General features: G+C 43.1%; 1 protein-coding gene across 1 annotated transcript in view; it reads right to left on the bottom strand.

Annotated features, from left to right (window-relative positions):
* Window positions 1–14,098, bottom strand: part of LOC136838811 (spatacsin) — a 125,469-nt gene that overhangs the window by 85,391 nt on the left and 25,980 nt on the right. Inside the window, 2 exon segments of the mRNA XM_067104422.1 lie at window positions 7,599–7,787; window positions 9,435–9,641. Of these exon segments, the coding sequence (XP_066960523.1) occupies window positions 7,599–7,787; window positions 9,435–9,641 (396 nt within the window).

The raw sequence follows: 14,098 nt of genomic DNA, 5'->3' as shown, positions 1-14,098 counted from the left end.
CGGCCTGACACTTGATCCTCGAAGAATTGGAGGGCTAGATGGATAGCTCCCAATTCTTTGAGATTGATGTGCCAGGACACCTGTTCCCTCTCCAGGTGCCTGACACTTCTTCCCTCCTAGTGTTGCTCCCCATCCTTCCCTGGACGCGTCGGGAAAACAACACTAGGTCGGGGCTCTGAAGACGTAGAGAAACCCCTCCTGCCAGTAACAAGGGGTCGAGCCACCACCTCAGGTGAGTCTTGACAGACGGAAAGATCTTCAAGGTCTCTTCCAGGTCCTCCTTGTTCATCCAGTTCTCCGCCAGGAAAAACTGGAGCGGTCTGAGATGAAGTCTTCCCAGGAAACAAACTTCTCCAGCGAGGAAATGGTCCCCAGCAAACTCATCCATTCCCTCACCGAGCATGTTTCCTTCCCCAGGAGAGACGAAACTTTTTCCAAGCAATGTTGTTGACGTTCTAGGGATGGATAAGCTCGAAAAGCCACTGAATCCATCTGAATCCCCAGATAGACGATGGACTGAGTCGGGATCAGATGGGACTTTTCTTTGTTGACTAGAAGTCCCAGGGACTTTGTCAACTCAATGTCGAATTTAGGTCCTCCAGACACTGAGCTTGGGAAGAAGCTCGGATGAGCCAATCGTCCAGGTAAAGCGAGAAACGCGGATCCCCGCCAAGTGAAGCCACCTCGCCACATTTCTCATGATCACTGTGAATACCATGGGAGCTGTGCTGAGACCAAAGCAAAGAGCCCTGAATTGAAGACTCTTCCCCCAGTACAAACCTCAGGTACTGTCTTGACTGAGGATGTATGGGAACGTGGAAAGTAAGCATCTTGTAAGTCCAGAGAGACCATCCAATCTCCTGGTCTTAGCGCTCCGAGAACAGATTGTGACGTTTCCATCTTGAACTTCTCTTTGACAATGAAAGCGGTTCAGCCTGCTTACGTCCAGTACTGGTCTCCACCCACCCGACTGTTTTGGGACTAAGAACAGTCGGTTGTAGAACCCTGGAGAGTCCAGATCAGAACTGGCTCCACAGCTCTTTTTTACGAGCATCTGCTCCAAAAGATCTAAAAGGATCTGTTGTTTTTCCCAATGGTAGGAGGGCGACAGATCCTTGGGTGACGTGCAAAGGGGTGGCAGTCGAGAAAGGGGATCTTGTAGCCTTTCTCTAGAACTTCAGACGGACCAGAGTCCGCCCTTTCGCTCTCCAGGCTCCCGCAAATGAAAGTAGCCTGGCTCCCACAGGTGTCTGGAGGAGTTGATGATCACTTTTTGCCCCTGGGCTTGATGGGGCTGCTCCTCTGGAATACCTCTCCCTCGGGAGTCGATTTCGAGGAAGAAGCTCCTCCACGAAAGGGCTGTTTCTTCTTGGAGGAAAGAACTGAAGAAGGCGTAGAAGGGACTGAAGGACGTCTGGAAGAATGGGCCAATAGGTCCTGCGTTGCCTTCTCCTTAAGACTGGAAGCAAGATCCTTGATTAAAGGCTGGGGAAGAGATGGCTTTCTCAAAGGGGCAAACAATAATTCAGCCCTTTGAGACAGGAGAAACTGACTTGAGGTGAAATTGCAGTACAAGGCCCTCTTCTTCAAAAGACCTGTACAAAAATGGGAGGCCAGTTCCTCAGAGCCATCCCTGACTGCCTTATCCATGCAATTCAAAACACTGGATAGCTCCCCAGGCTGATCGAGTCGGGACTTCTAAGCCTGAGATCTAAAGCACCCAAGCACCAGTCTAAGAAATTGAAAACTTCCATAGAACGGAAGAGTCCCTTCAGATGATGATCGGTCTCTGACATAGTCCAAGAAACCTTAGCAGTCGACAGATGGGACCTCCTGGAAGCGTCGACAAGGCTGGCGAAATCTCCTTGAGACGAAGAAGGAACTCTTGAACCAACGTCCTCACCTGTCTCATACCACATGCCAGCCTTACCACAAAGCTTAGAAGGAGGCAGGGCAAAAGAAGTCTTGCCTTATTCTTCCTTCCTCCATCCAGGCGTTAACCTTCTTGAAGGCCTTCTTCGTAGCCAGTGAAGAAGTCATCTTCACAAACCCAGGCGTTCTCCTCGCTTTGGAAGAAGCAAACTGCGAAGGAGGAGAGAGAGAGGAGCAAGGGTTTAAACTTATCGCCTGAATAAGTCCTTAAGAAGGCCGGTTAACACCTGGTAGTCGGAAGACGAGGAAGAAGAGAGGTTGATCAAAACCCGCAGGCTCAGAATCGCCAGAGACTTCTCCTTCATGAAAGGGCGAAACACGAGAATCACAAACAGCTTTCGGGGAACGAAGGCCTTGAGGTCCGATACGGAAGAGGATCTTCTTTTCCTGCAGGATCAGAATGCTCTGGAGCGTCCTGAAGACTAAAGAAGAGGAGCGTCCTGGCGGCGTCCTGGCGAGCGTCCTGAAGAGCATCCGATCGGGAGCCCAACCCAAAGAGTCATGCTGAGCGTCCTGCCGAACGTCCTGTGCAGCAGCGAGAGAGCGCCCTGACGAGCAGCTAATGAAGAGTCCTGGATAGCTGCTTGCGAGCGAGCGTCACGTGAAGATGATGACGAGTCAAGAAAAGGAACACCTTCGTGAGCTGTGAGATGCGACAGGGCGAAGAAGCAGGAGATGGAGACGAAGAAAAAGGAGCAGGAGACGGGGACTTCCTGGACTTCTTAATGGGAAGCCTCAAGTCCTTGCGACAGCGAGGTTCTGATTCCTTCTCAGCCAGAAGAGAACCAACTGACGCTGCATATCTCAACAAGATACTCTTGGAAGGAGAGGTCTCATATCCAGGAGGAGAGGAGAGCCTACGGGAAGAAGAGGGGAGAGGGGACGCCTTCTTCTTCCTCACAGGAGCAAGAACAGCTCTCTCCTTAGAGCGACTGGGGCGCTTCAGCTTGCGTCCTCCTCTGACGACGTCCGGGTCCTCTTCTGTGGCAGGAAAGCTTCAAAATCCCAGAAGACGGAGAAAAAACTGACGTGAAGCGTCATCTCTAAAGCTCCTCTTCAGTGGGCGAGAGTCCTTGCGAGAATTCCAACCCCTACGAGGAGGACGCCTCGGAGGACGAAAAGCAGTCCTCCTGCGAGCGGGTGACACGATCCTTGGCAGCCTGGGAAGTGACAACAGGAACTGCCGAAGGGCGTCAGATCGGTGGGAAGCCCCGTAACCCTCTTGAATGATATTCTTTCGACATGCCTTCTCCCTGAGTCCTGGGAGTCTGACAGAGGTCCAGGCCTAGAAGCATTATGGGGCCGATCTGACGCCCCCTCCACAACACTGGGGGAACACTACACTGCACACAGCACTTTGAAGCGAAGACACTTTGTTTTCTAGAGCACGGATGGTGTTCATGATCTCCGTTGTTGGCCAAACCCCAGCAGACACAACCTCAGGGCCCGAAGGCAAAACCACAGGGACAGGTACAACAATGTCTACATTGGGGTTATCAGGTGAAGAAATAGAACCCTGACTCTTACACACACTCTGGAGGAAGACCTCCTGATCCTGTCACGCTCTAACTTACGAACATAGGAATCATACAATTTCCAGCTCGCATCAGACAAAGGCTCACACTCTTTGCAGCGATCATTGATCAAACATACATGCCCCCTACACCTCATGCAAACAGAGTGAGGGTCTACTAAGCCTTCGGTAGCCTCACCTTGCACTCACTCACACAACATACTCAAAGCTAGCAGAACTAGTACCAGACATCATTCAAGAGCAGTCAAAAGCAAAATCATAAACAGTCCACAAAAAGCGTATGCCAATCCACAAGCCAAAGTCAAAAACCAAAAGTCAATAGAATACTCAAGTGGAAAACTATGCAAGTTAACGAAATCCAGAGGCGGAGGTACTGTAAAACAGATGTTAACAGTACCGGCGACAGAGAAAATCTGAATAGAAAATGGGAATGGTTCCCGATTCCCGCCACCCAGCGGGGAATGAGTACTAACCACCTGGCCACACTGCGTGTGCAAGTTTTGAAATTCTGTCGGATTTCGGAGAAATACAGCTGTATATATATCTGACAGGTAAGTTTCATGAACAAATTTAATTGTACTACAGACAATTGAATGTTCTGTTACCTTCTGCATGCTGTCAGCTTGTACAATGAAACAAATCATCTTTATTGTTTAAAACTACTGTATCATAATAAGCAATTCAGTATGTAGTCATGATCTGAGACATATTTTACATTTTTTTGTATTGTTTCATGACATGGAATTACAAACTTATTTCTACCCTCAAGTTTATGTTCTGTCGGATCTTAAAAAAGTCCTAGACATAAAACCTGCACAAATTGCTACTAAATTAAGATAAAGCCATGACTGATGTTTTCCAAGCCCAAGTGAATCCAGGATGTAGATTCCAGAAGTGTTACTAAGTGCTCTATATGCAGATGCATCAGTTTCACCTGTACCCAGAAACATCAGCTCAGTCAAGTAATAATAAAACACCATTTGATTAAATATTACAGTATTCACAGACAGACACGAATCAGCTACACAATCATACCAGGCTCTTTGGCCAGCATTGTCCTCTGCAATTGGGTGACTGTGATAAAGTCACAATACATTAGCCAATACTTCGCATTCCAGAGGCCATGAAATAGTGTTTTTCGTAAACAAATTTTAAACTGACGTATGGATTTCCATGCTACTAAAGCACTGTTTCTAACATTGTCCTAATTTATGGCAGTACACTGAATTCACAGATGTGCTTAATTAAGCTGTTTACTCTCAGAAAAAAGACCAACTTCTTGCCTTTCCTCAGATCATTTCGAACAAGTGGTGCTTTATGACGTATCTGTGATGCAGAGCCATCCCCCTTACCTAATTATTTAAAAAAATTTATATATCATCATACAATATATTAATGTGCTTTAAAAAATTTCGGATTGCTTAGGATAGGTAAAATGACATTTAACCATTAGTCAAACAACCATTTGAAAAGGTACAGTAGACCCCCATATTCGCGGGGGATGCGTACCATAACCCCTGCGAATAGCTAAAATCCGCGAATACTTAAAACCCTTCAAAAAACACTTAGAACTGCCTATTTTGATAGTTCAAACACAAAAAAAAACTCTAAAATGCTTATACAGGTATTTTCCTACTTACGACGGGGTTAGGTTCCAAAAAACCCATTGTTTCTTGGAAAAAATGTACCTCAAATATAGCCTAGCCTACAGTAAGGTATTCAGTACCATGTACTGTATACATATATGGTAACCTTGCCTACACTATAAAGTATACTCTATACATACATGGTGTAGTAATTATTAATATCAGCTAATTCTGGAGGTTCATGCAGAGTGACTTATGATAATTCAATACAAAGAGGAATTGAATAACAAACAAGAATTAACTTAGCCTACACTATGGTATATCGTATACATATTAGGTAGCCTAGCTTACATTATACTGTACTCTATACTTACATATTAGTACCATATTATCCAATCAACAAAATGAATATGTATCTTTTCCATGGATCTTTTAAAATGTTATGCTTTACTTCACTATATCTAATAATACTGTATACTGTATATTCTTATATTGCTTTTGTATTATAAATTGCAATCATAGCAATCAATGTTTTGGTTTGGAAATTGACTGCACGGTAAGTTTATTTCACCGTATTAGTTCAGAGTGCTTTTCTTGCTTCTAGTTAGCGTAAATGAATCTCTAGATACTTTATTTATATGGGACAAGGTAATTTTTCATTATATGAAGTGTTTTTAAGTTGAAATAACTTAAATACGTCTCGTTGTGAAATTAATTTAGCTATTTTTTTCGTTATTAGATGACACTGGCCACTTGGGGGCATGTTTGTCTTGTGCAAAAAAAAATCAAGATTTCGTTCGCTATTTTCACTTGATTTTATCATAATACGAGCTTTACGTATTTATCGTTTATTAGCATAAAAACAGCAGTAACGTGTTCTTTCATGCCCAGTAGTTTTGATTAAAATACTTTCGCTCCAATTTTAATTATGGTCGAGTTTCATCCATGTTGTCGATGCGCGATAATTTATAGTCATTAGCAGCTTGAACACTGTTTTCTTAACTTCAGCTACAACTTGCAGCTTAAATTTAGCAGTATATTTCCTTGCTGATCTTTTATCCATAGTGAATAAGGGCATGACGTAAAAATATATCAGTCCTACTCTACTTAATGTCATTTGTAACATAACTACGGTAATTGTTTACTACCGTACGATGGTTGAAATATGCTCAAAACGACTGTTGCCCTCTGATTCGGTAATAAGCAAAACAACAGTTTCTTGTTCTGTTGTTTAAGGCTGTATGCATTTACGCAAGAGTATAACGTTACTAACAATACTTTTATCATTCTCTTTTACTTTTATAACTAGAAGATGGGATAAAGAGATGGAGGAAAAGAAGTTGGTCAACTGTAATTTGGTCTCTCTCACCACCCGATTGTATGCTGCTGCCTGCACCAGCATGAAATTTAAAAATATTTCATAAATATTGTCATATTGGTATTAATTGCTTACCCCATTGCAAAACTGAATTATTGTAAGGCAAATTATCGTAACTCTAGCACTACCTGGGTACCTGAGTATTTTAATATTTTTATTACAAAAAGTGCATTTAATCATGAAAATGATATGAAAATACAGTAATTAGTGGATGTTTCTCCGTGAAAAATACTGCAAATGGGCGAATTTTCCGCAAATAATGTGTATATATGTTCCATAGATAAATCCACGAATAGGTGAGTCCATGAATTGTGCGAACACAAATGCAGGGTTTACTGCACAATAAACTCCCCCTATTCATGGGGTATGCGTACCGCAACCCCCCCCAAATAGCTATAATCTGCGAATACTTAAAACCACTAAAAACACTTAGAACTGCCTATTTTGATAGTTTAAACACAAGAAAAACCCTCTAAAAATGCTTATACCTGAGTATTTTAATAGTTTTATCACAAAAAGTGCACTTAGTCATGAAAATATGAAAATACAGCAATTAGTGAATATTTCTTGGTGAATGGGCGAATTTTTCACGAATAATGGGTAGATACATTCCACAGAGAAATCCGCGAATCGTGAGAACGCGAATACGGGGGGTTTACTGTATAGTGGGGGATACGCTATACCAACTTCACTGATACACATCACTTTTGCGGATGGTTGGGTGGCTAAGCGCAGCTTTAACCTCATTTTCTTAAGTAAAAAAGTTGGTGAAACACATACGGCAATGCACATTACTTTTGAGAATTAGGACGAAATCTGAAACACTCAGTGCTTTAGTGGCATGGAAATCCATAAGTTGGTTTAAAAGTTGTTTACAAAAAACACTGTCATGGCATCTGGAATGCACAGTAGGATGCTTGATTGGAGGGTAAATTTTATAAGTGTAATTCTGTAACTTGACCAATACATGAAAAATATTTTGAACAAGAATCTTTTTTTCCACAAGATGCAACAGACACAAAACAGTATCGAATGTATCACTGGTCTTCTAAAATTGTCCATACACATTTATAAAATACTGGATAGTACTACTGTATATATCATCATAAGCTAACCAACTGTAAGTGACAAAATATAACTGCTAAAGTATGAGAACAAAATTTCTTACCTTTATTATTCACTAATTTTCTGTTCTTAAAATGAGTGACATACAAGTGACGATCTGAATCAACCAAAGATATAGTCTCTCCAGTCGATGAATTAATAAGAGATCCCCATTCAATCAGATCAGAATTTGTTCGTTGTAAACTTAGGTTAATGACCTCTGTCATCTTGCAGGTCATGATAGAGTACTGATCTAAAGGAATGAATTAAGGAAAACTATCAACAGTACTTTAACACAGAGTTGATACCCCGGGAATACAATGACCATAGTTTTAAGCAATAAACCACATTCCTGGTAATGATCTAACAATATAAATAAGTTTGGTATAAACTGCTCATATTACTGAAAGAATAAAAACAACATTCCTGACACTGATAAAAATATAAACAACTTTGTTACAGCTTGGTCACCCTGTTATATGCTATACAGTATTTGATGGCATATAAGAACACTCCCCAAGCCTTTAATTCAACATGAAATTCAGGTATTAAAAAAAAATTTTCATGTTGCCAACCCTTGATGAAGGAATGTACTCTCAAAGACTGATGTGACCTCTTAAGAGAAGGCTTCCCAGACAATGACAACTTCTTCCTATAAAAGGAATAAGAAGCAGGAGGCAAAGAGGAAAACCTAAAAGAGGAGGAGAAGGGTGTAACAAGATTGTGTTTCTTCACTTTACTCCATCAACAAGTTTTACTCTCTTCAGGAAGCAGCATCAGAGGAGTATGGCCTATATTTGATACTGTAGGGGTATCCCCAAAGAGAAGACAATTAACTGCTAACAGGAGATTAAACAGCACTGAGTACCGTCACACAGAATACTAACTGACAGAAACGTCTGAAAGCACTCTAGTGAAGCTGCAGACAAAGCATTGGGAACAGGTGACAAACCACAAATACTACATGCTGTTGTCTCACCTGGAGAGAGCTCAGCACATGCACCTGGGTTGGCACAATCAGAAAACAGAGGCTTGTCTCCTATCATTGCCAGAGTAGAAGGTTGTGGGAGAAAGATGGCAGTTGGGAAGGAGAGAGTCAAATAGACTCAGTTGTATAAAAAGAGGAGTAATCCCCTTCAAAGAAACCAGCTGACTCTTTTGACCTTCCTCCTCTGCTGCCAAACCTCTCCACTGCGAAGGGACTAACCAGTACACTCCTAGCACTAGTACAGAAATACAAAACTGGTTACACTAACACCCAGAAAATAAAGCAGCCAAACACCCACTTACATCCATATCTCTTTTGTTGGTCACTTTCCTTGTTGATGTACATCTTGAATAAAAAAAACACAAACACTATATGCATACAACAAAAGAGATCAAAGTAGTTTCAACCTCATGGTCAGTCAGAGCTCAAAAAGACACCTTAATTTGACTGTAGCTGGGGAAAAAGTGCTTGTTGATGGTAGGTGAGCTGGGAGACTGACCACCAGTTAATTGCCTTGTTACCCAATTTCAGCTTGCATTGAGGAATAACCTTACATAAAAGGCAATTGTTTGTATTCAATATTATATAAAAGTCTCCATAAAACCTGATAAGAATGCTGGGTTGCCACTGAGGAAAATACCATAAGAAGCACATGTAATTAAACACAATTAAAATTACTAATGAGTAACTAGTTTTAAGCATGAAGGAGAATCTAATTAACAAGCTGAGAATAGATCTATCATTCAGATAAAACTCATGCTATTATGTGCATTATCACATGGCACTGACAAACAAGCATGTTTACAAAATATTATGTTTCACTGATCACACAAGACTACCTTTTGAAACTTCCATCTACAATATAAGGTGGTAATCACTCTCAAAACCATATATCAAGCTCAAAAAGGATACAAAGGTCATTTCCAGTTACAGGCTGCACCAGTACTCCTCCTTGACCCAGATGTGCAGTGCGTACCGGAGGGGTCCGTATAACACCCACCATGGTGGGCCTCCCACCTCCATTTGTAGCAAGGATAGCCAAGCGGTCACTTTGAAGTTGGAGCAAAATGTGATCTGCATTGTAGCCTAAAGTTTTTGGGCTGCGTAAACTGCGTATACCTGTAAAATACAAAGATGGTAATTTAATCACACCGCTTCAGTCAATACAATATATTGCATTTTTAAATCTATATATTCTATTAACACAAGATAAAACAATAGGTGCAGAGCAAAAATCTTGAACCTTCAAGGTAATTATTACCAGTGTATAGAGATTGCATTGAACTGGATTGGAAGATTTGGTCTTAAACCTTATGGTCAATAATTTGGGTATAATCTAAACAAGTACTAAACTCTACAAACTCAGACAATCTTGCAAATTACACAAATAAGCAAAGAGTAAAGATGACCAAATGGTTGCCCTAAGAACTAACTATAGCCCATCAATTCTGCATTAACTAGAGTTTGGGAGAAAATATAATTTTTAAACTAAATTGTATTTTTCCTCTATACAAACTTGAGGTCCTTTACATCAGGAATTACTTACAGCTTAGCTGGAAACTGCCGTTGAACTTGCAAACAAGGTGGTTAGGCAGTTAACTACCGTCCAGTAGGCGGGAGTCCCGCCTGCCCGGATGTAAACATTCCAATTTGCCTTTCAGCCCGGGTGTCAGATTGAGGGGTGGCATGAGGTGGGCATGATATGTAATGTAAAGGACCTCAGGTTTGTATAGTTTGGAAAAATACAATTTACTTTAAAAAACTGTGATTTGATCCTACACAATATACAAACCATTGGTCCTTTACATTAGGAAGACTCACTAGTTGGAGGGAGGAATCTGAGTGAGTCTCTAGAACTGACTGGAGTTCGCCACGCCTGGGGTTCCTTTCCTGGTCGACAGAGTGAGGAAGGGAAACCTGCCTCTGATAAATTGATCGGGTTGTAGGAAACGCAAGATCAAATGTCAGACTTCTGGCCCTTTTCGTACGAATGAGGAAGACATCACTTCATACAAAACAGGCTAGGATGAACCTTAAAAGTCGGCGACAGTAAGGCAAGTACCAGTATCGGGTTTGTCTTATTGTCATGATCTCCTTCCTCCCCCTGCTAGAGGAAGGCGTCGATTTGCTTCTATTGTCCTGAAAGGAAATAGAACGGAAGCTCAAAGTATAGGCTTACCTGCATTGACCGCCACATCCAGTATGTAACAGATCGAATCCACTCTCTAGCGGGAGCCAGGATGAAGAGAAGAAGGAGAGGCCAGTCACTCTCACTCATTCTCGCATCCACAAGCGCACATCTTAGGCGAGATGCAACCCTGTCCTGCTAGAGAGCCAGGTAAGCTACACAGCTTGTTGAGCAGCCACCACAGGTCCCAAGGAAAAGGTGTCAAAGAACTTGTGGGCAATGTCCCAAAGGTAGAAAGAAGTGAAGGTGGTCTGTTGAGACCACACCCCCGCTTTCAATACCTGAGGAACCGACAGGTTCTTCCGGAATGTGAGGGTCGGACCAATGCTCCAGATTTCGTGAGCTCTCAGGTGGAAGGTAGACCGTACAACAGAAACTATGGATAGATTGTTTAAAAGCTACCGAAGTAGCAACTGCCCTCACATCATGAGCTCTTACCTTCAGGACAGGTAATTCGTCTTCCTTAATCTGGGAGTGTGCCTCTACACTGAGATCTCTCAAAAAGAATGAGAGTGCATTCTTAGATAATGGCTTCAATGGGTTCTTCACTGAGCACAACAAGTTGCTTGCTGGACCTCTGATTTTCTCTGTTCGATGAAGATAGTATCTGAGAGCTCTCACAGGGTACAGAACTCTCTCTTCTTCTTCTGTCCCTACAACGTCAGATAAATTTTTAATAGACAATAAACGAGGCCAAGGTTGCGACGGATTCTCGTTCTTTGCAAGAAAGCCCAAGAGGAGGGAACACGCTGCTGCATCCTCTTTGGACAATCCGATCCGTTTGTCCATCGCGTGGATTTCACTAACTCTTTTAGCCATAGCTAAGGCCACTAAAAACAGAGTTTTTCTAGTAATGTCCCTCAGAGAGGAGGAACGCATGGGTTCGAAGCGGGGACTCATAAGCCATTTTAGGACTACCTCCAGGTTCCAAGGTCAAACTTCTTCTCTTTTAAATTTGGTCATGTCGAACGACTTGATCAGGTCAGAGAGGTCCTGGTTTGTAGAAACATCTATATCTCTATGCCTAAATACTGAACTCGGCATCAACCTATACCCTCTAAAGACTTCCCACTTATTCTGACAGACTTTGTCAGTAGACTTACGTCTACATCTGGAGACAGCTTCTGCTGCTGCTCTAGAAAAGCCCTTCGCTCGTATAAGTCTGCTGATAATCGATATCCTGCCAGGGCCAGAGTGGATAAGCCATAATGGAACCTCCTGAAATGAAGTTGTCTGAGCAGACTTGGAATGGCTGGCAGGAGTCCCGGGAAGTCTACAAATAGGCCAATCAGCTCCGGGAACCACTTCTTTTGTAGCCAAAAAGGAGCTACTAGTCATCCTGACATTCTGGTGTGACTGAAATTTCCTGAGCACCTGGCTGATCATCCCGGACGGGGAAAGGCATACAGGTCCAGATCAGACCAGTTCTGCAACATTGTGCCTGTTGCCCAAGCTAGCGGGTCTGGAAACGGGGAGCAGAACAGAGGAGGACGATGGTTTCTGGATGTTGCGAACAAGTCCAGCGTGGGCTCTCCCAAAAATTTCCAAAGATCAGAGAACACCCAACGGTCCAGAGTCCACTCCGTGGGGAGGACTTGTTTGTGGTGACTTGGCTCGCCTGCTATCAAGTTGCATCTCCCTTGGATGAACCGAGTTATCAGCTGAGTTCGGTTTCGGTTCGCCCAAAGTAGCAGATCCTTGGCCATCTCATAGAGGGAGAATGAGTGGGTCCCTCCCTGAAGTCTTATATACACCAACGCAGTGGTGTTGTCCGCGTAGATCGCCACCTTCTTGTGATGACTTCCTTTGCAAAATGCTGCAACCTTAGAAAGATCGCTTTCAACTCTTTCAAGCTGATGTGCAGGCTTCTCTCCTGTTGGGTTCAAACTCTGGAAATTTCTTTGTCCTCCAGAAGAGCTCCTCAACCCAGACCCGATGCGTCAGGAAAGAACTCTAGATGTGTAACCTCATCAATTTCACAAATTGCTCCATGGATGCCAGAGTGCCTAGCAGACTCATCCATTGGGTTGCTGAACATGACTGGAGCGACAGAAAAATGTTGACTTTCGCCAGGCAGTCTTCTATTCTTCTGAGGGATGGAAAAGCCTGAAAGTCTGAGTATCTATCCTCATCCCCAAATACAGAATCTGTTGAGAAGGAGTCAGTTGGGGTTTTTGCAGATTCAGTAACAACCCCAGATTCTGCCTCAAATGTAGTCTCTTGAAGGTCCTTCAAGCATCTCTCTTTTGTGAGAGAGCAGATTAGCCAGTCATCCAAGTAGAGAGATATCTTGACCCCTAGCAAGTGGAGCCACTTGGTCAATGGGGTCGAGCACTCAAGTAAGCACTTGTGGGGTTGTGGGGCTGTTGATAACCCAAAACATAAAGCCTGAAACTGAAACACATGGTTCCTGAAGACGAATCTCAGGTAATTCCGTGAGAAAAAAGTATACCTTAGTTTAACCAGACCACTGGCCCTTAGGGTTAGATTTATTTTACGTGGCTAAGAACCAATTGTTTACCTAGCAACGGGACCTACAGCTTATTGTGGAATCTAAACCACATTATACCGAGAAATGAATTTCTATCACCAGAAATAAATTCCTCTAACTCTTCATTGGCTGGCCGGAGACGCGAACTCGGGCCTAGCAGAGTGCTAGCTGACAACTCTACCAACTCACCCAACGAGGCACTAGGTACTTCCTTGAATGTTGATGTATGGGACCATGGAAGTATGCATCTCTCATGTCCAGAGGTATCATCCAGTCCCCTTGACGAATGGATGCAAGGACAGATTGGGTCGTTTCTATGTGGAACTTTGTTTTCTTGATGAAGACGTTCAGGGCACACACGTCTAGGACTGGCCTCCAGCCTCCTGTGACCTTGGGAACCAAAACAATACTTTGTAAAACCCTTTGGAAACATCTTCCACTACCTCTATCGCTCCCTTCTTGAGGAGGGAAGAGACTTCCTCTGAGAGGGCCAAAAACTTCTCCAATCCTTTGGAGTAGGCCTTTAAGTCGACTGGAGTGTTGGTCAATGGAGGCTTCTCTTTGAAGGGTATGCAATACCCATCCTTTAACACTTGAATAACCCACTGCTCTGCCCCTTTCTCCTTCTACCTTTCCCAAAAAAAAGTGGAGTCTGGCACCTACAGGTGCATGAAGGACTGGATCCTCATTTCTTAGCCACAGGCTTGGAGGAGGATCTTCTGATTGCTCGCAAGGCAAAACGCACTGTACCTCGCGGTCTTGACCGAGGCCTATAACAGGTGCCTCAATAGGGCTGCAGCTGAAGGGGAGACGCAGACTTTGAGGTAGTTGTGGTCCAATCCATGGAATGTCTAGATGACTGTATGAGGGGATCGTGTGTGGACTTCTTGTGCAGGT

Source organism: Macrobrachium rosenbergii, chromosome 5 (assembly GCF_040412425.1).
Source record: "Macrobrachium rosenbergii isolate ZJJX-2024 chromosome 5, ASM4041242v1, whole genome shotgun sequence".
In the NCBI taxonomy this organism is placed as follows: domain Eukaryota; kingdom Metazoa; phylum Arthropoda; class Malacostraca; order Decapoda; family Palaemonidae; genus Macrobrachium; species Macrobrachium rosenbergii.
Note: the sequence above shows the minus strand (reverse complement) of the source record. Positions and strands in the feature narration are given on the sequence as shown.